General features: G+C 39.4%; 1 protein-coding gene across 1 annotated transcript in view; it reads right to left on the bottom strand.

Moving 5' to 3' along the window:
- The window catches only part of LOC132121308 (neurabin-2-like), a 37,894-nt gene that overhangs the window by 5,168 nt on the left and 10,066 nt on the right, over positions 1–22,660 (bottom strand). The window contains exons 2-5 of the mRNA XM_059530590.1: positions 9,187–9,319; positions 8,300–8,420; positions 6,476–6,580; positions 3,120–3,255 (exon numbers count right to left, since the gene is read on the bottom strand). Coding sequence (XP_059386573.1) covers positions 3,120–3,255; positions 6,476–6,580; positions 8,300–8,420; positions 9,187–9,319 — 495 coding nt within the window. The remainder of the gene's footprint in view (positions 1–3,119; positions 3,256–6,475; positions 6,581–8,299; positions 8,421–9,186; positions 9,320–22,660) is intronic.

The following is a 22,660-nucleotide window of genomic DNA, read 5'->3' as shown; positions in this document are numbered from 1 at the left end:
CAGTCTTAAGTTGCTGGGGTATATTTGTAGCAATAGCCAAATGTAGCAATATGGTACAAAATGATAGATTTTTTTTTTAATGCCAAAAATCATTAGGATATTAAGTAAAGATCATGTTCCATGAAGATATTTTGTACATTTCCTACCGTAAATATATATAAAAACATAATTCTTGATTAGTAATATACATGGCTAAGGACTTCATTTGGATAACTTGAAGCGATTTTCTCATTATTTAAATTTTATTTGCACCCTCAGATTCCAGATGTTCAAATAGTTGTATCACGACCAAATATTGTCCTATCCTAACAAACATCAATGCAAAGCATTAATAACTCACCCTCATGTTGTTCCAAACCTGTAAGACCTCCGTTTATCTTAGGAACACAGTTTAAGATATTTTAGATTTAGTCCGAGAGCTCTCAGTCCCTCCAGTGAAGCTGTGTGTACAGTCTACTGTCCATGTCCAGAAAGGTAAGAAAAACATCATCAAAGTAGTCCATGTGACATCAGAGGGTCAGTTAGAATTTGTTGAAGCATCGAAAATACATTTTGGTCTAAAAATAGCAAAAACTACGACTTTATTCAGCATTGTCTTCTCTTCCATGTCTGTTGTGAGAGAGAGTTCAAAACAAAGCAGTTTGTGATATCCGGTTCGCAAACGAATCATTCGATGTAACTGGATCTTTTTGAACCAGTTCACCAAATCGAACTGAATCGTTTTAAACGGTTCACGTCTCCAATACGCATTAATCCACAAATGACTTAAGCTGTTAACTTTTTTAATGTGGCTGACACTTTCTCTGAGTTCAAACAAACCAATATCCCTGAGTAATTCATGTACTCAAACCAGACCCGTCGTCAAGGGGCAGTGCCCCCCAAAATGACTTATTGTGCCCCTCCTAAATGTAATGCACAGGACAATTAAGTAAACTTGCATTCGACGTTTGATATTACATGTCACCGATTGAGATCATTGTGATTATGATGATGTTTCAGCTGAGCTTAGCTCACAGGAACAGTAATCACTACAACGGTAACGCTAGAAATGCATAACACATTACCTTCGGAAATTATTAAGACAATTCATTATTCAACGCATTATTACACAGAACATAATTTTAAATATAATTACATTCATAAATGACTGTTAAAACATCCCAAAACAGCACCCAAACCTTGCAAAGACCTACCTCATTAATTATTCAAATACAATGCCAATGGCAAGTCTCTAGCAGCAGACATTTCAATATGTTATTTTTGTGTAAGTAGTTTTATTTATTCAAATTACAATATGCAGTTTGTGTGTAAGTATATGTATATATATATATATATATATATATATATATATATATATATATATATAAATCATGCAATTCATTTAGTTAAGCATACAGTATTGTTTATACGTAATTCCTTTGCGCAGCTGAGCGCATGCGATCTCAGAATAAATTTTTGGCGGTTTTGTACAGAAAAGCTACAGTATGGATATAAGAAAGTGGTTTAAAGATTCGTCGGTGACAAAGACGACTTTGACCAAAACCAACGTGTGTAGAGACGACTCTGGAGCTAATGAGATGGTAGGATTGGAGAATTTGTCTAATGAGACACAAGTTCACAGCGTAGACAGAACAGCGGGTGTAATTAAGAATGGGCCTACTACTAGTGATGACGTGATTGCTGTCGCTGTGGCTGTGACTGGGCCAAAGCTGCAGGCCATTGATGATCTTGGAAATGAAGGACCGAATCAGATAATTTTACAGCAATACCCTGCTCGCTTCTATAATAATAAAAATCGCTCCTTTGTGTCTTCATGGTATCAGACTCGTGACTGGCTTGAATATAGTGTCAAAGCTGATGCAGCATTCTGCTTCGAGTGTTCAATAGTGCGCACGCCGTAGTAGACTCGACTTTCACAGTTAAAGGGTACCGGGACTGGAAACATGCCGCTCAAAAAGACAAGGGATTCCATAATGCTAAATGCTAAATTTGGAAATGTTAAGAGACAAAAAACAGAGACGTTGAGATCATACGGTGAAGTATTTTCTTCGGTTTACCTGGGCTCATAACATTTGCACAGAATCAGTTCAGAATCAATCATCAAAAGAATCAGTTCGGTTCAGACGCTCTGTGTCGGTCTGCTTCACGCTGAATCACACATGCGCAGTATCATCAGCTCCTCGATTCACGAATCGGACACGTCTGACAGAAACGGTTCTTGACTCGTGAACGAGTCATTATCTTGCTTGGCTCTGTGTTCATCTTCAGTTCTCAGTCAGTGTACTGTTTGAGTAAATGAATTACTCCGGGATATTGGTTTGTTTGAACTCAGAGGGAGTGTCAGCCACATTAAAAAAGTTAACAGCTTAAGTCATTTGTGGATTAATGCGTATTGGAGACGTGAACCGTTTAAAACGATTCAGTTCGATTTGGTGAACTGGTTCAAAAAGATCCGGTTACATCGAATGATTCGTTCGCGAACCGGATATCACAAACTGCTTTTTTTTTAACTCTCTCTCACAACAGACACGGAAGAGAAGACAAAGCTGAATAAATTCGTAGTTTTTGCTATTTTTGGACCAAAATGTATTTTCGATGCTTCAAAATATTCTAACTGACCCTCTGATGTCACATGGACTACTTTGATGATGTTTTTATTACCTTTCTGTACATGGACAGTATACTGTACACACAGCTTCAATGGAGGGACTCAGAGCTCTCGGACTAAATCTAAAATATGTTAAACTGTGCTCCAAAGATAAACGGAGGTCTTACGGGTTTGGAACAACATGAGGGTGAGTTATTAACGACATAATTTTGCTATGGTGAACTATCCCTTTAAGACGAAAGGTTTTGTGGTCCAGGGTCACATGTATGATATATGAATGTGGGGGGAAACATTTATGAATAGTTTAACTTAAACCTTTTCCACACCCTACACCTAAATTAATTATTATTATTCTTTTCTTTTACAATTAAAAAAAAAAGCTGTCAGGTTTAGCTCACTTCTCAGTGAATTTGTCCCCAAAGTATGGTTAAGTAAGTACACACACACAAGTACATGATCACAGAATGTTAACAAAAAATTCAAAAACCTATTCTAGGAAAGTACCACAGACCTCTTCTTCATCTCCCGTGTAGTTGCCATATTGTTGTTCCATCATCTCTCGTTGCCAGCGCTCCTGTTCAAGGGTCTGCTGGATGAGCTGGGCCACTTCACTTTGCTCTCCTGGCTTCTCTCGACCAATAATAAACCTAGAAATAGAGGTGTTTATTACATTGTGGTAATCTGAAGTATTTTTCCTGTTCATGCTGGAGTATACACTAAGCTACAATAAGAAATGGTTCTCTTTTCCTTTAAAGGGGTCATAATACATTTTCATACTTTTTTAATAATTTTACTTTTTCCTGAGGTCCACTTGTCATGACCTTTAGAACTAAAAGGGCTATTTTTAAGGGGTTTTTAAAATGCCTATTTGGATTATGCATGATCAGTAACTGTCTATAATTCAACAGTCATTGCAATACAATAAGACAGTCTGCACTGAAATGTGTTGCTCAGCTGGTTAACATCAAACCAAAATGATCAGGGATATTTTTTTTATATAAACCACAGAAGATTTGACTTTAGAAATTACATAAATATTAATGTACTGATAGCTACATTAATACTTAATTCAACATATTCTAATCAATATTTAAAGCATAAACTAACCATGAAGTAATGAAGTTACTATGACTAGAGTCTTATGGATTCATGCATGAATAACGGCAGCTTTAATGTTAATACATGTTTGATAATTAATGCATTAATTAACTTTTATGGGTAAGAGTAAGTCTTTTTAAAAAAACATAAGAAGTACTTTGACTTTAATAATAATAATCATTAGTATATGATAAACGAAGTAGTGGTCAAACAAAATCTGTTTTTTGACAGCCGATGCCAATATCTTGAAAAGCAGGGGGGCCGATAGCTGATATAAAGCCGATATTTTTTTTTTTTTTTATTATTATTAATATTTAAGAAATTTTAAATTATTTGACAATGGATTAAAAAATAAATGTGTAAAAGAAACATGCTTATACTTTAGATGACAGTATTTTCCACAAATAAATACATATTTAAGAAAAAAAATTATAAAGGAAGTAAACACTGTAACCAACAGGCACTCAGTATTCTGGGAAGTTTGTGTGCATTGGGAATCATATTTTTCAAATAAAGCCAAGGTAACCCTTATTTTACATACAGCACATTGAGAAAATGACATATGACTGTGGGCAAATGCATAAAGTGCAGTATAATTTTAAATCACAAATTTAAAGTTTAAAGCATTCAATTCACACGGACAGACCGTCACACAGAGAACACGTGATCATGCTGGATAAAAATGCATACTTCACAAGATGTGAGATCTTGTTCATTCCATGTTCATTAGTCATTCAAAGATTTGTTTAAATTACATAAATGCGTATTTGCGTAATGCTGATGGCAAACGAGAAAGTATTATAATGTTTGCCTTTCTATTACTAATAGGCCTAATATAAAATAAATCATTATAATACATTATGTATAAATTAATTCCTTTGTTTAACCGTTCTATCTGATTATTAGACAGACTTATATCCGTATTAGACACAACTGTTAACAACGACGACAAACGAGAGAGAGTGTGAGCACTGTGTGCGCTTAGGTGCTGCCGCTCTCAGCGCTGTCAAAATAAAAGTCCCGGCTCGAACACATCGACCAAGCAGAAAAACGTATCGACCGATGCCGATATTTGGAAAAAATGCCAAATACCGGCAGATATATCGGCAATATCGGTCGACCACTAAAATGAAGTATTAATTTAGGTATTAGAACATGATTATTCATTTTCCTTTATTGTAAAATGTTACCAATTATTGTATCTAAATGCTCTTTTAGAATCTGTACCATTTTAAAGCGATCTTATAAACATCTTCTTGTAAGGCCAGTCATAAATTATGAGAAGACAAAATTTACAATGATGTATAACAGATGTGCCCCTGGAAGGCCACTGTCCTGTTTAGCACCAAACCCAATTAAACACACCTGAACCAGCTTATCAAGGTCTTACTAGCATAGTAGAAACTTCCAAGCAGGTGTGCTAAGGCAAGCTGGAGCTAAATTTGGACAATTTGGACACCCATGATGTACGATGACAACAAGATTTATCCTGTTGTTTACTTTTGATAAAGCTCTTACAGATCCTTCTTTGCTTGTCTGTCTCCCTTCTATATTTATCCATCCTCAATTTTCTCCCTTTTCTTTGCTCCTACACAGTGCGTGTCTCCTCCACCCAGTGTCTGGTTTCATATAACCCTCTCCTTGTTCTGGCCTCCCCCTGTTAACGCTCATCTATCATAATGAAATATTATTCTCTTCTAAATGCAGTCTTTGTAACACATCATAATTACAACTGTCACAATGACTCCCTCATTGGCTGAATGCTGAATAAACAAGGGGAAAAAAAGAGTAGGGAAAGATAATGTCAATGACGAAGTCAATGAACCTAAATCATTCTTTAAACATTTAAAAAGCATATATTTGAGCAAGTTTTAAATGATTAAAGAATTTCATTTCACAATGCTATTGAGATAGAACTGGCTACAGTGCTGCTATAACAAAAAGAGCATGCAAACATTACAAACAATACAGCTGCAGACAATTGTAATATATTATACGACTGTAATGTCTGTTTATATCCTGCCATGAATTTATACAATATGTGTATACAAAGTAAGAGAGCTTGAAACAAATAAGCAAAACGTTGTAAAATTCAAACTGTCTGGAGTCAAAAGTAGAGTCTCTAATCACTTTGTATTTATTGCTGGATTCAGTTCCTTCTGGGAAGTTCCTACTTATGACTTCGGAAGTTGTAATTATGATCTTCTGTGTCCAAGTGATTTTGGTAAAGGAACAAAGTATAAATGGGGCAATGTAAACAGCAAGTTGTTTTAGCAAAGGATACAAATTAGGTAATTAAGTGATGCTCTATCTATACATTTGATAATTCTTGAGCTGCTATGTGAATCAAGGGAAATTAAGTTTTGGCACACAAATCTGCTGTCTGATGAACGCATTTTGAGGCTATTCTCAGTAAATACTATTTACACAGTAAACTCATAATCAAAACTTAATTGTGACCAATACCCAATTAGTTTCTGAAATGATTTTTAATTTACACCCCAAATTTTCTGTACTGATAATTACAACATTGTGGTGGTGTTCATGTGTGCTCCATTCATAAATGCATTAATTTCTGACATTAATCGAAGGTAGCATATAATTAATTCATCATTACTTGTGCCAACAGCAATAGGTGAATTTTAGTTTCGCATATCTGTAGACAGATATATAACTAAGAAACTGAAAGATGGGACTTCAAAGAAATTAGATCAGCAGGGACATTGTGTGAGTTGTGTACCACAGTGTTCTACATCCTGCTGGTCTTACCGAACTGTGCCAGATGTGTTTCTCAGAACAGAGGCAGCAAAACTTTGAGTTACACCAACCAGGCTTGTTCCATCCACCTCCACTATCAAATCATTCACCTGGATCCTGAAAGAGAAAAAAGTGGGCAGTGTTAAAGGTGTGAAATGAGTTTCAGTAACTAAAGGGACAGTTCACTCAAAAATGAAAACTCTGTCTTTAATTAGTCACCATCATGTTGTTCCAAACCCATAATACTTACGTTCATCTTTGGAACACAAATTAAGTTATTTTTGATGAAATCCAAGAGCTTTCTGACCCTGCATAGACAGCAACAGAACTACATTGTTCAAGGCCCAGAAAGGTAATAAGGACATCGTTATCAGTGTATGTGACATTGGTGGGTCAAGCGGTCGTTCTGATGTAGAACCCGGATGCACTGTGCCTTGTTTGCAAGCAGAGGAATGCATGTGTTGTGGTTAGGGATGGGTATCGTTAAGGTTTTAACTGTATTACTACTCTTACCGATACTGCTTAACAGTCCGGTACTTTAACGGTATTCTTATTGGTACTTTGTGTTGTGTTACTTTTTGTTGTGTTAGGCAGTCGAAAACTTTGCATTTCTCTGTCTGCACATAATGCACTTTTGAAAGATGCTTTGACATATTGCTTGTGTTTCTGCCCTTACATGCAAAAATTTTGTTGCACTTATGACAACGAGCGTTGTCTGCATTATTAAGTGGGAGTTTTCGTACTGTAAGGGGCCGTCCACATATCGCGTCTAAAAACGCGTGGAAAATGCTAGACGCGCCGCTTTCTAATTTTTTCCCAAATCCTTTGGGCACTTGCGCTCCTAAGGCTTCTTCCATTGCTAAGCAACCATGACATGCTCTCTCCATAAAGACGTGGAAATTTCAGCAATGGATAAATGGATTTGCAGCACTAAAAATTGCTTGCAGTAGCTCTGCTACTAAATTAATTTAAAAATCTACATACAGCTATGATCACCTGTTCCTTCATCTTGGCTGAACTTTCAACGTTGTTACGGAAAAGGTGAGGAAGCTACATGACCTGCGGTGCGCTTGCGGCATTCTGAAAAGTTTAGATGTTTTTAACTCGATGCGGTGCGGACGCGCCTGGAAAAAACGAGCGCCGCTTCCATTATGAGCGCGCATACCGCGCGCCTACATTTGAAATAAAGATCTTTGCGTGCGTGTGCTCGTTCTTGTTGTGTGTGTGTGACTGACAGACAGCCTCCACGGCGCACTTGAGAGATCTCGCAGATGTCACAGACAAATGTCTTAATAATATTGCAAATTAGAAATGTTTGGTAAGATCAAATGTGCACGATAACATTATAAAGCAAAAATACATAGTACATAATTTTTTTTTTTCTCCAGTACCGAAAGTAGAACCGATAGCGTCAGATCTTACTGATAGTAAGGTCTTTCATAATTTAGCCCCGGGGCAAGTTTAATACTGGGTTTCGGTACCCATCCCTAGTCGTGGTACTGTCATAAACGCACGCCAAAGACTGACACAGGGTTAGTTTCTTAGCTTCATAAGATTAAGGTTGAACCACTGATGCCAGGTGGACTGTTCTAACAATGTCCTTACTACCTTTCTGGGCCTTGAAGATGGTAGTTCTGTTGCTGTCTATGCAGGGTCAGAAAGCTCCCGGATTTCATAAAAAATATGATCATTTGTGTTCTGAAGATGAACGAAGGTCTTAAGGGTTTGGAACAACATAAGAATGAGTAATTAATGACAGAATTTTAATTTTTGGGTGAACTATCCCTTTAATTTGAGATATTAACTATGATGCTGTGGAATATGCATAATGTCTACCTGCCATCCCGATGGGCCGCCCCTCCCTCGGTGACCGTCTTTACGAAAATGCCAAGCTTTTCCAGACCCATGTCAGCACCAGCACCCATCCCAATAATACTGATACCCAAACCCTCATTGTCTGTTGATGGACAACAAAAAACGAAGAATTCAATACTATTTTAGCATTTTCTATTCAATTTCTGTTCCTTTTAGCTGGGAATTAGAATGACCCATGGTTAACTATTTCAAGTGTGAAAAAAAGTACTGTGAAGCACACCTTAATTTCCTCACTGACATTCTCTCTGTTGAGTATTACTCTTTGAATACCCTCTTTTCACTCTCCTATAGTTGTTCATTTAATAAACAATTTTATTTGCTGTGAATATAGTTGTAGCTAAAGGGTGTTATTAATCTCAAAATGCAGTGAAGTATATTCATGATACAGCAAGGTTTGAGTGTGTAACTGTTTTTATATAACTTTTTTATTACTACTACAACATTGCATAAAATATTGAGATTACATTTTGATTGAAGCACATCTAAGACACTGTCTCTATTATGTCAAGTTTAACATTAACAGTGGCCTCTATGTGTGTTCTGCAGTATATAATCATTTAGTTCTTTTAAATTAATTCACTCATTACTTCTGTTCGCTTCCAGCTACATAATCACCTTCATCAATTTAACAGTCTTTAAATAAATAAATAAGTGAATATGTCCACCTGGTGAGTTCGATAGAGGTGAGCTTCACTATGGCATATTCGCAAAGCACTTGAAATTAGTAGTCAGAAGGGTGCAGGTTGGCGGTTGGGTATGTCTTCAACCATTTATATATCCATCAATACATCAACCCAGATACTGACTCTTCAGTGCATCAATCATTTCAAGCTTCTTTGCCCAAATACCTTTCTCCAGTTCAACGGGGAACAGGTCCAGCCTTTCCACACGTTTCTCCAGCTCGTACTCAGCAGAAGCAGCCATGGGGTCCACATCATCATTCCTCCTGTCATAGTCCTCATTAGAATAGGTTGTGAACACCTGAAAATTTGATCATATATAAATAACCACGTTTGCTTCAAAGAGACAAGCTTTCCAATCATGTAATTACATTAAAAACAACAACAATATTAATAATTAATACACTTTTCAGGACAGGTAAATTCTCCCCTGCTTGTTAGATTAACTCCCACTTTAAACAAGTATAGTCTAACTTTGTTTCAGCATCAGACCTTGAACCAAACCTGGAATAAGGATGGCATTGCTTGTGATTATACACTGATTTGTTTTGTCTCATTCAATAATATTATGCAATAAATATCAATAATATTAACCAGTTTGCCACCTCTAAATTATTGAAGTTGATTGATGCCGTTCACCTACAATATTTAGCATTGAGCAATAGATAGATTTCTACAGTTCCTGATGAAGATTCAAGTAAGTGCTTACATTTGCTGCACAGTGATTTGGACCAGACACAAGACATCTGTACACTACCTTCAATGATTTATTTTACTATTTTTTGTTTTAGTGTCATCACTTTGAAAAGTAATAGCACACTTCTACTGTAGAATTGCATTGACTGTTGAATTAAAGTGTCTCTTTATTGAAAGTAAAGTTGTGTGGGCAAAGTAGGTGTGCAAACTTCACAGCAGCTCTTGAGGCTTTACTTCTAGTTTTATATAATTTTTTTAATGTGGGTGCAGGCACCAACTTTACCTGGCCTGAACACAAATGCATGTTTTAAATTTATCCCTTTTAATGTGAAATCCTCTAGGTGACAATGCTTTGATTCACAGCATGTAAATGTTCATTTTACATTTGTCTTGCAGCCTTCTCAGGTATCTTCTTTTGGCCAAACATTATAATTGTCCTTCATAGAGAAGGTAACACCAGAATGCATTGCAAGAAGCTCAGTGAAAACAGTTTCTACAAGATGGCAGACAAACCCAAGTAGATTTTCTAGCCATTATAAATATACTTTAATTAATAAAAAAACGGAATGTATTAGAGTTGTACTAGAGTTTGTACCATACCAACTGTCCTAGAGTTTGCACCATATTTGTGTGTGCTATGCATTTTTATGAAAATAGTTTTCTGTTTGGTTGACATCACCAAGCCCAATTTTTTTAGCCACCTGTCAAATTGAGATTACTTTAAGAATCCAATCAATTCCCAATGAATAAACTAAAGTCCTGGCCTGCTTTTGCCCTTGAATATCCTGTTTCGTTTAGAAATAAGTCACTATACAGAAATAAAATGAACTGTGAGTGCCGTCTCCTGTTATGTAATCAAAAATAATACCAGACCATCTTTATTCCCCAATGCCAGACAACCACCAGCATCCTAAATCCTCATCCCTCAATTCTTCCTACTTGTGTCCTGCCACAAGCATTCCACTGTTAGCAGCACATCCCCCAAATTAAAATTGTGCTTTACTACCATCTGTGCTTTAATTCCACCTGCACCTATTGCCCAATAGCAAAATACCCAAGAAAAGCATCACACACACCAGCTGAGACCAAATGCTATGGACACATAAAATGTGTGGCTGGGATTTTTGGTGGTGCCCGGTGGACACAAACATTGGATTAAAGAGGGTGAAGACAGAATGAGAGAGAGAGGGAGAGAGTGGCAGACAGTGTTGTTCTGGTTGTGTAAGAGTGCCAGTGAGTCACATCTCTTAACAGATGTCCAGGAATACCCCTCCTCTACTACACAAACAATCCCATCTAGGCTTTGCTACCCTACTAAATGTACGAATGATAATAAAATTACAATAAATACCATTAATACAGTAAACACCATTGGGGCAGCTGTGGCCTAATGGTTAGAGAGTTGGACTAGTTACCAGAAGGTCGCTGGTTCAAGTCTTGGTGCTGGCAAGAGTTGTAGATGGAAGGGAGTGAATGAACAGCGCTCTTTTCCACCCTCAATACCTATGGCTGAAGTGCCACTGAGTAAGGCACTGAACCCCCAGTTACTCCCTGGGCGCTGGATCTATAGCTGCCTACTGCTCCGGGTGTGTGTTCACGGTGTGTTCGCTTCTCACTGCTGTGTGTGTGCACTTGAATGGGTTAAATGCAGAGCACCAATTCCGAGTATGGGCTACCATACTTGGCAAGTTTCACTTTCACTAATATTTCTATAGAAATTGCTGTTCCTCTTCAGGAACTCGAGCTGCATCGAAACGCTTTGGGGAACGTGCCCAGCATGAGCGACTCTGAATATGATATCTAATCTGTCTTATAGAAGAGCGTGACGTCACAGGTGGGGTGATGTAAGCGACCAGGAAGCTATAAAGGCACGAGCCGCGAAGCTGTATTTCAGCAAGCGCTCTGTGTGTGCATGTCATTCTGTCTTGTCAGTCTTGTTTATTGTTGTTTGTCACTTTAGCTCCTCAAAGAGTAAGCAATAGTCAAAGAGCAAAGTTAAGACGAGACATCTGAAAGGCGAATCCAGATTGCGTTTCAGATTGTGTGTTCATCACGAGTGGGAGTACACGGTCTGTGCGCGGTCTGCCTGGGATTGAGGCACGCTGTTTCGGCTCTTGAGGGAGCCGACTACCTGCACTGGTACAAGCCAGTGTGGGCGATTCGATCCCGGAGGACTCTCTCGAGGGGGAGTCTTCGCCAGCGTTCCTCGTGGTGTCGGTCCCGCTTTCGCCTAGGCGGAGCGGCACCTGCACTCGCTGGGTTCGCAGATAAGATCTGCTGGAGGGTATGGAGATGGGCGCGTCCCTATCTCCTACCTCACCCGCCAGATCTGCCCGATCTCCGGGTGCGGAAGCCCGAGTGCTGCGGTCCTTCCCCCCCGAGTGACGGCCGTGACGCACCGCCTTTTTTTCTCCGAGGAGATTGAAACGGAGGGCGTCGATGAGCTCGCAGTTGCACAAACATAAGCTGCATAAACATCAGTTGCACAGACAAACAGTTACACAAGCATCAGTTTCACAAATATATTATGCCTAACTTATGCCTAGCTCACGCAGTCAGCTCTCGAGAGATAAAATAAAATAAGGTGGCACGTGAAGCGGTTCCTTCCCCCTTTGTGAACTCGCAGCTGCAGCTACTTATACTTATACTTATAGCTACTTATGCAGCCGAGGCAACGGGTGTACTACATCATTCTCAGTTTTGATATAAATCTTACCAAAACCAGACCGTCTTTACTCGTCTGATTGGTTAACTGCATTAATTCTGAGGAATTAAATTCAGTATCTATCTGACTATGAGAAGTTAGATATGAATTATACCAACAAGGCAGACCGTGTTTACTCGTCTGATTGTTTGTTTGCATTAAATTCTGAGGAATATAATGACACTTATCTCACTCTGAGAAATTATATATACTGGAGGGGCTGCTGGGCGGGAGCAGCCCTCTCAGTCTTTAGTCAGAGCGTTGCTGCCCGCGCTCCCCCTGCGTCGGGACCGGAGGCTGAAGCAACGCTCTGAACCAGGGTTTTCCCAGCCTAAGGCGGATCTGAGGGCCGTACTTCAGGCTGTGAGGCCCTCGGTTAAGAAGTCGCTGCCCCTGCGGGGGCCTCTTACACCAGAGGTCAGTCTCGAGAGACTGATTCCCTTAGTAGATTATTTAGCAGCATGAAAACTACTGCCAAATGTATCTCAATGGGTCCTGCACACAGTAGAAAAAGCTACTGATTCAATTCGGCTCTGCACCGCCGATATTCAACGGGGTTATTCCGACGATTGTCGGCCCCGGGCAGGGTCTGGTTATGGAACAGGAAGTTAAAACCCTATTAGAGAAGGAGGCCATCGAGGTGGTCCCTCCTCAGGACAGGGAGTCCGGATTATACAGCCGGTATTTCATAGTTCCAAAGAAGGATGGGGGGCTGCGTCCGATTATAGACTTGAGGGTCTTAAATCGTTCAGTTATGAGAATGAAGTTCAGAATGCTCACAATCAAGCATGTTGTAGCTCAGATCAGGTCCGAGGACTGGTTTGTCACAATAGATCTCAAAGACGCATATTTTCACATCTCCATCCTTCCACAACACAGGAAGTTTCTGAGGTACGCTTTCGGGTGCGAAGCCTACCAATATCGAGTACTTCCCTTTGGCCTCGCACTCTCACCCCGCACGTTCACAAAATGTGTAGATGCAGCTCTGGTCCCCCTGCGCATGCAGGGCATCCACATTCTCAACTATATTGACGATTGGTTGATTTTAGCTCAGTCAGAGCAGGTTGCAGCTCGGCATCGAGATGTCGTTCTCGCACATATGGGGGAGCTGGGTTTGAGACTGAACGCCAAGAAGAGTGTACTTTCTCCGGTTTAGAGAACCACCTATCTAGGCGTAGTATGGGATTCGACCGCGATGCAGGCACGATTGTCCCCTGCTCGTATTGAGTCGATCCTTATCTCAGTCGAGAGAGTCAGAGAAGGCCAGTCACTCACTGTCAAACAATTTCAGAGATTGTTGGGTCTGATGGCAGCTGCGTCCAACGTGATACCTCTCGGCCTGCTGTACATGAGACCCCTACAGTGGCGGCTCAAGACCAAGGGATTTTCCCCGAGGGGCAATCCACTTCACACTATCAAGGTCACACGGCGCTGCCTCCGTGCCTTAGACATGTGGAAGAAACCTTGGTTCTTGAATCAGGGCCCGGTGCTGGGAGCTCCTTGTCGCCGTGTGACACTAGCGACGGACGCATCCCTCACCGGCTGGGGTGCAGTCACGAGTGGCCACCCTGCCCGTGGTCTGTGGAGCGGTCGCCATCTAACGTGGCATATTAATTGTCTAGAAATGCTAGCAGTTTATCGTGCACTGAAGCACTTCCTCCCAGACCTGAGGGGTCAACATGTGCTGGTGCGCACCGACAACACATCGGTGGTCTCTTACATCAACCTCCAGGGAGGCCTGTGTTCGCACCCTTTGTACAAGCTGGCGCACCAGATCCTGGTGTGGTCCCAGAGCAAACTCCTCTCATTAAGAGCAGTATATATTCCTGGGAAATTAAATATGGGGGCAGACATACTGTCGAGGCAGGGGCCGAGGCCCGGGGAATGGCGACTTCACCCAGAGGTGGTGAGGCAGATATGGAGAGTTTTTGGCAGGGCTCAAGTAGACCTATTTGCGACTCTAGAGACATCACAATGTCCCCTTTGGTTCTCTCTAGTCCATCCAGCTCCTCTGGGACTGGACGCTATGGTACAGACCTGGCTGAGGCTTCGTCTGTACGCAGTTCCCCCTATCGCTCTGCTCCCGGGAGTTCTGGCGAGAGTACGCCGGGACGGGGCCCGTCTGTTATTGGTAGCCCCGTTCTGGCCGGGCCGAGTATGGTTCTCAGATCTAGTCTCGCTCCTCGACAGCTCTCCGTGGGAGATACTGATCAGGACAGACCTACTCTCACAGGCGCAGGGTACGATAATTCACCCTCGCCCGGAGTTGGGGAGCTGTGGGTGTGGCCCCTAAGGGGGCACAACTGTTAGCAGCTGGTCTCTCAACTGAGGTTGTTGAGACCCTCCTCCGATCCAGAGCTCCCTCAATGAGGAAACTGTACGCCCTGAGGTGGAAACTCTTCACCTCATGATGCAGAGACCGCCAGCTAGACCCAGCAAACTGCCCAGTTGGTACAGTTCTGGAGTTTCTACAGGCCAGGCTCTCTGCAGGGTTGACCCACTCCACGCTGAAGGTTTACGTGGCGACCATTGCGGCCTACCATGCCCTTCTCGATGGCCAGTCTTTGGGAAGACACCCCTTAGTTACACGTTTCATCCGCGGTGCGCTAAGGCTGAGCACCTCCAGTACGGTCCCGTGTCCCCCCCTGGGACTTGGGTGTGGTGTTAGAGGTTCTTTGCAAATCTCCATTCAAACCTATTCAAGATATCTCAGACAGACATCTGACTCTTAAAACCGCCTTTCTGTTGGCCATTACCTCTCTGGGCACGTTCCCCAAAGCGTTTCGACGCAGTGTCTCGTTCCCTCGAGGAACTAGGGTTACATACGTAACCTAGAGACGTTTTCTTGCTCAGGTGTTGGATGAATCTCATGAAACCTGTCAACATGCCTTGGTCAAATAAAAAAGAAGCCTATTTTAGGGCCATTAAGTTTATTTTCTTTAAAATTACTGCAATGTCAAAGTCTCAATCTCATTACAGTTTAGTGTAGAAGTTTAATTCAGTTTTGTATCACAATAATGCAAATTTTAAGGGGAATAGTGCTTATGACAATAATAATGCAACAACAAAAAATGTCTGCTGAAGCGCTTCGAAACTTGAGAACACAAGACACTTGTAACATTGAACAAAACAAAATATGAGGAGAAGTTCTGACAGGAAAACCCATTTAAGGAATACTGTTAATAGGCTGTTGGAATGGAATAAATCCAAATAACATGGTTATTGCCCACAACCACATTTTCTGCTTTGCTTGAGGTCGGGAGCAAGAGAGAGTTGCAGTAAGATTGGTTCTGTTCCAGGTGACAGAAATAGATTTCTGAACACCTGAAGGCTTTCTGTGACTCTAACACATGAGGCAGAGGTTTTCCAGTCTTTTCCCCTCTTTAATTCAAACACTATATATATTTATATATATGTATGTATTTATAAAATGAAATAAAAAATTTAATTATGTTGCAAGTGATACAATTATAGCTCACATGCACGTTTGTATGTTTGTATTTTTGTTTACTGAAATTATTTCCTGTAGCTTAATCAGTAGAGCATGGTGCTAATAATGCCAAGGTCATGGATTCAAACATCTATGTAAATATGTACATTGATTGCAGTATAAGTTGCTTTGGATAAAACTGTCTGTCAAATTTGTAAATGTAAATAAAAACTTGGATTACTCAGTCTTTGATTAAATGCAATATTTTGCACCACACTTCTCTCTGGGTAATGCTGGTTTTGAGGTTTGTGTCTATTCAGTGTTTTGCAAAAGTAAACTAATCAAGCCTATGCAGTGGGTCAGATCCACTTCTATTAGGAACACACTGTACAGTGACTAACAACAGAAACAGAGAGAGATGAAACAATGAGACAGTAGTTGGTTCATTAGCCTAGGTTGATTGCAATTTCACTTTTTTAAAATTAGTTAGTGTGTAATGTTGCTGTTTGAGCATAAACAATACCTGCAAAGTTGCAGTGCTGAAAGATCAATGCAAACTTTTAAAATTCTGCCAGTTTAATACCCACAAAAATGCCTGGTAAGGGACTACAATGAGTTACTTCCTGTATAAACCCCGGCCCCGGAAACATGCAACTATAGCCCCTTTCACACTGCGATTCTGGCAAATACACATAGATTTTGCACTTTCACACTGCCAGTGATTACCCGGAATATGTGCACGCATTCACACACAACCCGTAAAGGTCCCGTAAAGACACGTGACATCAGGATGTGACGTGTAATGTACAAGTCGAAAACACTGGGCCTGTTGTTAACTTTAACTTAAACTAGCGAATGATCTCACCTTCAGCACTGGATAGTGAGGAACTAATTGATCTCTGCTTCATTACAGTTTGAACAAATTTGTTTCGTCACGAACGTTGATCTGTCTTCAAAACAAAGAGTCGCGCAACAATGTGCACCATCACTACGACACACCCTTTACGGCATTAGATCTGGCTTTTGTTCACACATCGCTCGTTCCGGGACAGAACTCGGCAATGTTAGTGTCAGTGTGAAAGGGGCTTAAGGGGTCAAGGCTGCGCTGCTTTAAAGAAGACAAAGAAAATGGGGAGCACGTAAAAAATTCTATTCATATATGAATCACACTTTTGTCTTCTAATGATTCTAATATATTCACAAGATTTAAAATCAATGTTCTAAAGCAGTGGTTCTCAATCCTGATCCTTGTGTCACCCTGCTCTGGATCTCTCTCTCTCAATCTTTCTTTCAGATCACCAGCTCAGCTCAAACTATGAACTGTTCCATTTATACCCTTATTTTCACATAGCTATGAGAAGCGTTATACATGATCGCACATGCGGTTGCCGTACTGTATTGAAGCTTTAATCAGTATAAAACCGTATATTAAAAGCTAACAGAAGTAGTAGCACTTACAAATAACAGCATATCTAAAAGTATGAGACTGACAACAACAAACATAAAACAGACCATTAAGAGCCTTGCTTGATTCTGCGTGACCCTATTCAGTAATATACCCTGCGTCTCAATCGGGCTCAAATTGATAAGCAATATATACGACACCATTGTTTGCAATACAACTGCAGTATATGCCACTGAGGTGAGGGGCGGGACTTTTAGACACGCACTAGAGGCAGTTTAGCCAATCACAACAGACTGGACTAGCTAACCAATCAGAACCTATCGCGTATTTCTGACAGAGCGGTTTGGAATAAAGGTTAATTGTGTGAAAAATAATGTGTGTGTGTGTGTTTTTTTTTATATAAAGCATTAACACATGTTAGACTGCACCCCATAAACACAATCAAGCCTAGAAAAAAAAAACAGTCAACCACCCAAAAATATTTAAACATAGGTTAACCACAGATATGATCTAAAATTTAATTTGTACATACAAACAAAGAATTCCCAGTACAATTATGTAAAATTCATGTCAGTCAGGCAAAAAATAACATATTGTAGAATTTAGGCAGTCATTCCTGAACATCATCTATATCCTGCTGTTCTGAGGCTTTGTTCAATAATGTAGCATATGGTGAGATACTCTGAAGTGAGCTGTATTAATATCCTAATGATGTGCTGGGACTGAGTAAAGAATGAAGGATGGATGAATGTACCACTCCTGCTGTTAAAATACGATTAATATGTATGCCCTTCATATAAATACACCTCTCTGTTCTAATTATATAGGAATACAATTATACTACCAAAATGCATTAATAAGAAGCCTTTATTCTTAAACAAGCATATTTTATTTAGCATTATTTAGGCTTAAATGTGCATGAGGCTGAAATGTGAATTGATGTGAGTACAGTCAAACTTTCTGTAATGTCCCTCAGGCGCAGAGGTGTGAGAATCCACTCACAGACAGTTCTGGGCTGTCTGTATGATCCTGATATATCTGTCAGTTGTCTACAGAATTGGCTCAAAATTTCAAGCTAAATCCAATGCTACACATTAATTCCTCTCGTACCCAAACCAACTAAATCAAAGCAAATATGCAGTTCCACTGCTTCATCCCTTGTATTATACACAAAAGAAAACTCTAAATAGAATACTCTTTTCCATGCATTTACAATAAATGGCTTCAAAAAGCTTTAAAAGCATGCAATTACAGAAAAATTATTAGCAGTCCATAGGACAAACATGCACCCGTAATAGATTAATAGAGTATGACGACTTAAATTTTGGTCTGATCCTGTCAGAAAGTTTTTTAATTCCAATAGTCTTGATTCTAAAATGGTTCTAAAAACATGTTTTCTTTAAGTACACTGTAAAAAAAAATTAGTGACATTTACAGTAAAATACCAGCAGCTGTGGTTGCCAGAACTTCACCATTAAAAATATGGTAGCAACATTTTAGGTTTTACAGACTTAAATTCACAATAAAATGCAGTATTTCATTAACTGATCTAATGTTCTAATGTTAATAAACCAACATACTAAAGAACTAATATCTGTTTTGAACCATTGTAATGCTCTAATAACCACCAAAAACTGGTGGTGATGAGAAAATAACATGATGAATCAAAGCTCATCACTAACAGCTCTTGCACAAGCTGAGAAGGGATATATATTTACACACATAGAAGCTGCACAGCGTCATTCACACAAGCACTAAACACCATCATGGTAAACACACGATACTGAAATGATGCAATAAACATTAATTTAACAACTTTAGATGAAAGATAAAACCCTAATGTACACAAATTATAAGAAAAAACTAAGCATAGTTAACATAGTTGTTTCAATTAAAAAAAACATAAAATATGAAGTGTCATGCAGGGAATTCTGGGAGTGTCAATTTACAGTTTTTCACTGTAAATTCAACAATGACTTTTTCTTTTTAAATTCCAAAAACTGTAATTGTAACGTTATTTTACTGTAAAATCACATTAAATGTAATTACAGTTATTCACCGTATATATAGTGTATATATAGAAACTTACTGATAACCAATTAACAGGTTTTTACTGTAGCATTTTTACAGTCTTTTACTGTTAAGATTACAAACATATTTTACAGTGTAATGTTACATTTTTTGGGAACAAACCAAGTTAGAGCTAATAAAAAATTTACACAAATTTTAATGACACCTCTCCAGATATATATTAAATTACTGATATTCAGGTCTATATGTGAGTTATATAGAGAGAGAGAAACAGAGAAAGGCTAATGAAAAGATGCGCTAAGTTTGAGTGTTTGGTGTGCACAACGCCTTCCAGGAGAGAATGACAACGACAATACTGCTATTTATAACCACTGCCAAGCCAGGGAAAGAAAGAGAGACATGAGTGAAAGAGAAAAAGACAGGAGGAAAAAAGGATTCAAATGGGAATGAGTGAAAATTAAAGGAAGATGAAAATCAAAAAGAATACTAGATGGACTAGAAAGAATATGTTCATCTCAAATGGATCTGGGTTGAAGAAGGACACAGAGAGGAGAAGAAGTGAGCAACTGAAAAAGGGGCAGAGAGAGAGGGGGAGTGAAAAAATGAGAACAAAGCGGTTAGTGTGAGATCTGCCTCTTAGGTCAGCCTCAACTCTCCAGCCTAAAGAGAGAAGGAGAGAGAGAGGTTTAATAAAGACCCAACACCCTAGCCAGCACAACCGGCCTTGTGTTTAATGGAGAGCTGTTCAATTCATTTAGGGAGAAAACTTTGTCCCAAATTCTGTCCACAGAGAGAGAGAGAGAGAGAGAGAGAGAGAGTGACACGGCCACTTACTGACCAACACAAAGGCAGCCACAGCTTGGCAGCAACTGAATGCTGTCTCCTCGGCCTGCGGATCTACATGATCTCACACACCAGTGAAAAACACAGTACGAAGACTCCAGATTGAGAACAGGGATGGCTTTAAAATGGTTTTTACTCAATTTAAAGGTAGCACAGAAATGCTGGTGCAATGTATATGATCAATTTAACTTTTTTGACAGAGCCATAGACAGGTGACATGTCTGACAAAAGGCCCTATAATAATTTTTTTTTTTTCCATTGCAGATGCGGGTTTATTAAACAGCCTTATGTCATAAAAAAACTGAACAAAAAAATAATAAAGTATATTGTACTGCTTGCATCATGTTTCATGGCAGTTTCAAAATCAAAATAACATGTAAAATTTTCTCAGAAGCAGTTAAACATGACTGTGGCGATATTTTATTTACAAGTGTTTTGAGGTCATAATAGTATTGTGCAAGGAACAGTGTTAATTGATAATCTTCCTCTGTAATCATAATTTGTGTGAAAAGGAACAAAAGTTGTTGGTGTTTCTTGACTTGTGAACGAGTCAGTCTATTGTTCGTTATCTGGCTCGGCTCGGTGTTCATGTTCTGTTCTCTCTTCACAGCAGTTCAGTCAGTGTATTGTTTGAGTACATGAATTACTCCGGGATATTGGTTTGTTTTAACTCAGAGGGAGTGTCAGCCATATTAAAAAAGTTAACAGCTTAAAGGGATAGTTCACCCAAAAATCTTATTATGTCATTACCCTCATGTCGTTCCAAACCCATAAGACCTCCGTTTATCTTCGGAACACAGTTTAAGATAATTTTAGATTTAGTCCGAGAGCTTTCTGTCCCTCCATTGAAACTGTGTGTATGGTATACTGTCCATGTCCAGAAAGGAAATAAAAACATCATCAAAGTAGTCCATGTGACATCAGAGGGTCAGTTAGAATTTTTTGAAGCATCGAAAATAAATTTTGGAAACGATGAATATGACTTTATTCATCATTGTCTTCTCTTCCGTGTCTGCTGTAAGAGAGTTCAAAACAAAGCAGTAGGGCTGGATGATTAATTGAAAAGTAATCGAAACCGAAATTCAGAACCTCTAACCGACTTAATTTTCCCATGTCGGTTATTTCGTTTTTTTAATCCTAATACTTCCCCCTTAAAAGCATAGTACTGGGTGTGTAAACACATGACTCCGCTCTCCAGTCAGTGGCATAAAAACAAAACATGGAGGTGAACGCCGGTTCAACACATAGTGATGGCACGCGAGCGGTGAGCCTTGCGTCTTCACTAAACTTTGTCAGTTGTATTTGTTTTATGATTTGGACATTCAAACGTTTAGACGATCGGATGTGTATTATTATTTCGAGCTCCCATGTTCGCGCAGCTGCATTGTGGCATGAACACTCATAGCTGTGAAGATCGCAGCGCACAGAGGAACGCAAAAACTATTTATCAGCGCTGTCCTGTGATATATTACTAAAGTAGCTTAGAATCTCAAAACTTATTATAGCATATTTTTCTACTTTTGAAGGAACTATGCTATTTACAACCCACAGCTTCACAATAATATAGAGACGGTATGACTAATTCACACACGCAATCACTCGTACTGGTACTGTGCTAATTTATCTTTATCTGATCTTTATTTATCTCTTACACCGAGCAATAATCTGTACAAAATGTTACAAACATAGATAAAATAACTGCTGATAGTGAGCTATGATGTCAGATCGCGCTTTCAATAGGAAAAAATATCCCACCTTTACTAGTCGATCTCAACCGTCTGGCTGAGGTCAGTCTAAAAAAGACGCTCAGGACAGTTGACAGAATGCTGCTGCGTGTCGTCATGAAAGCGTATAATTTTCACGTGTTATTAACCCTTGCCACTTGTCAATTTAACCATTCAAAAGACATTAAAGCATTTAAAGCATTCAAACACAAGACAGGGAAAAGCTGAACTGAGCAGCTGGTTACTCGTGCTGTGCTCGGTGCGCACGAGAGAGAGAGCCGCGTCTCACAGACAGTAACACTGAACTGAGCTCTCCTTTGCGGAATTGCTAATGCAACCTTTTCACACCACAGACTGAACACAATTAATCATTGATTGGTAAATGGCCAACAAAGTATTGACTGTTGTCTGAAGTTTTGTTTGATTGTAATCCATTACATATCTTTCTATCAAAGTTATCTGATATTATCAAGATGAATTTGTTCTGACAGTTTAACTCTTGAGTTCTTGTCATATTTTATTACCATTTTCTAAACTATAGCAAATAAACTGATAATGTGAGAAATGTTGAAGGTGTCTGAATAAATGTTGGTTTGATTGTATGTTTAATTTTTACAGTGCTATTTTACACTTAATTATTCGGTTTCTGTACCTGGACACTTACAAACTTGAAAAAACTTAAACACTGTGTAAATAGCACAAACAAATAAACAGAACGAACATACAAATTAAACACTTTCAAACAGGGCCCACTGGTACAACCTGCACCGGGGCCCTGCTAACCCCAGAGAACTACTGGTGATCCGAAA

This window comes from Carassius carassius, chromosome 39 (assembly GCF_963082965.1).
Source record: "Carassius carassius chromosome 39, fCarCar2.1, whole genome shotgun sequence".
Taxonomy (NCBI): domain Eukaryota; kingdom Metazoa; phylum Chordata; class Actinopteri; order Cypriniformes; family Cyprinidae; genus Carassius; species Carassius carassius.
Note: the sequence above shows the minus strand (reverse complement) of the source record. Positions and strands in the feature narration are given on the sequence as shown.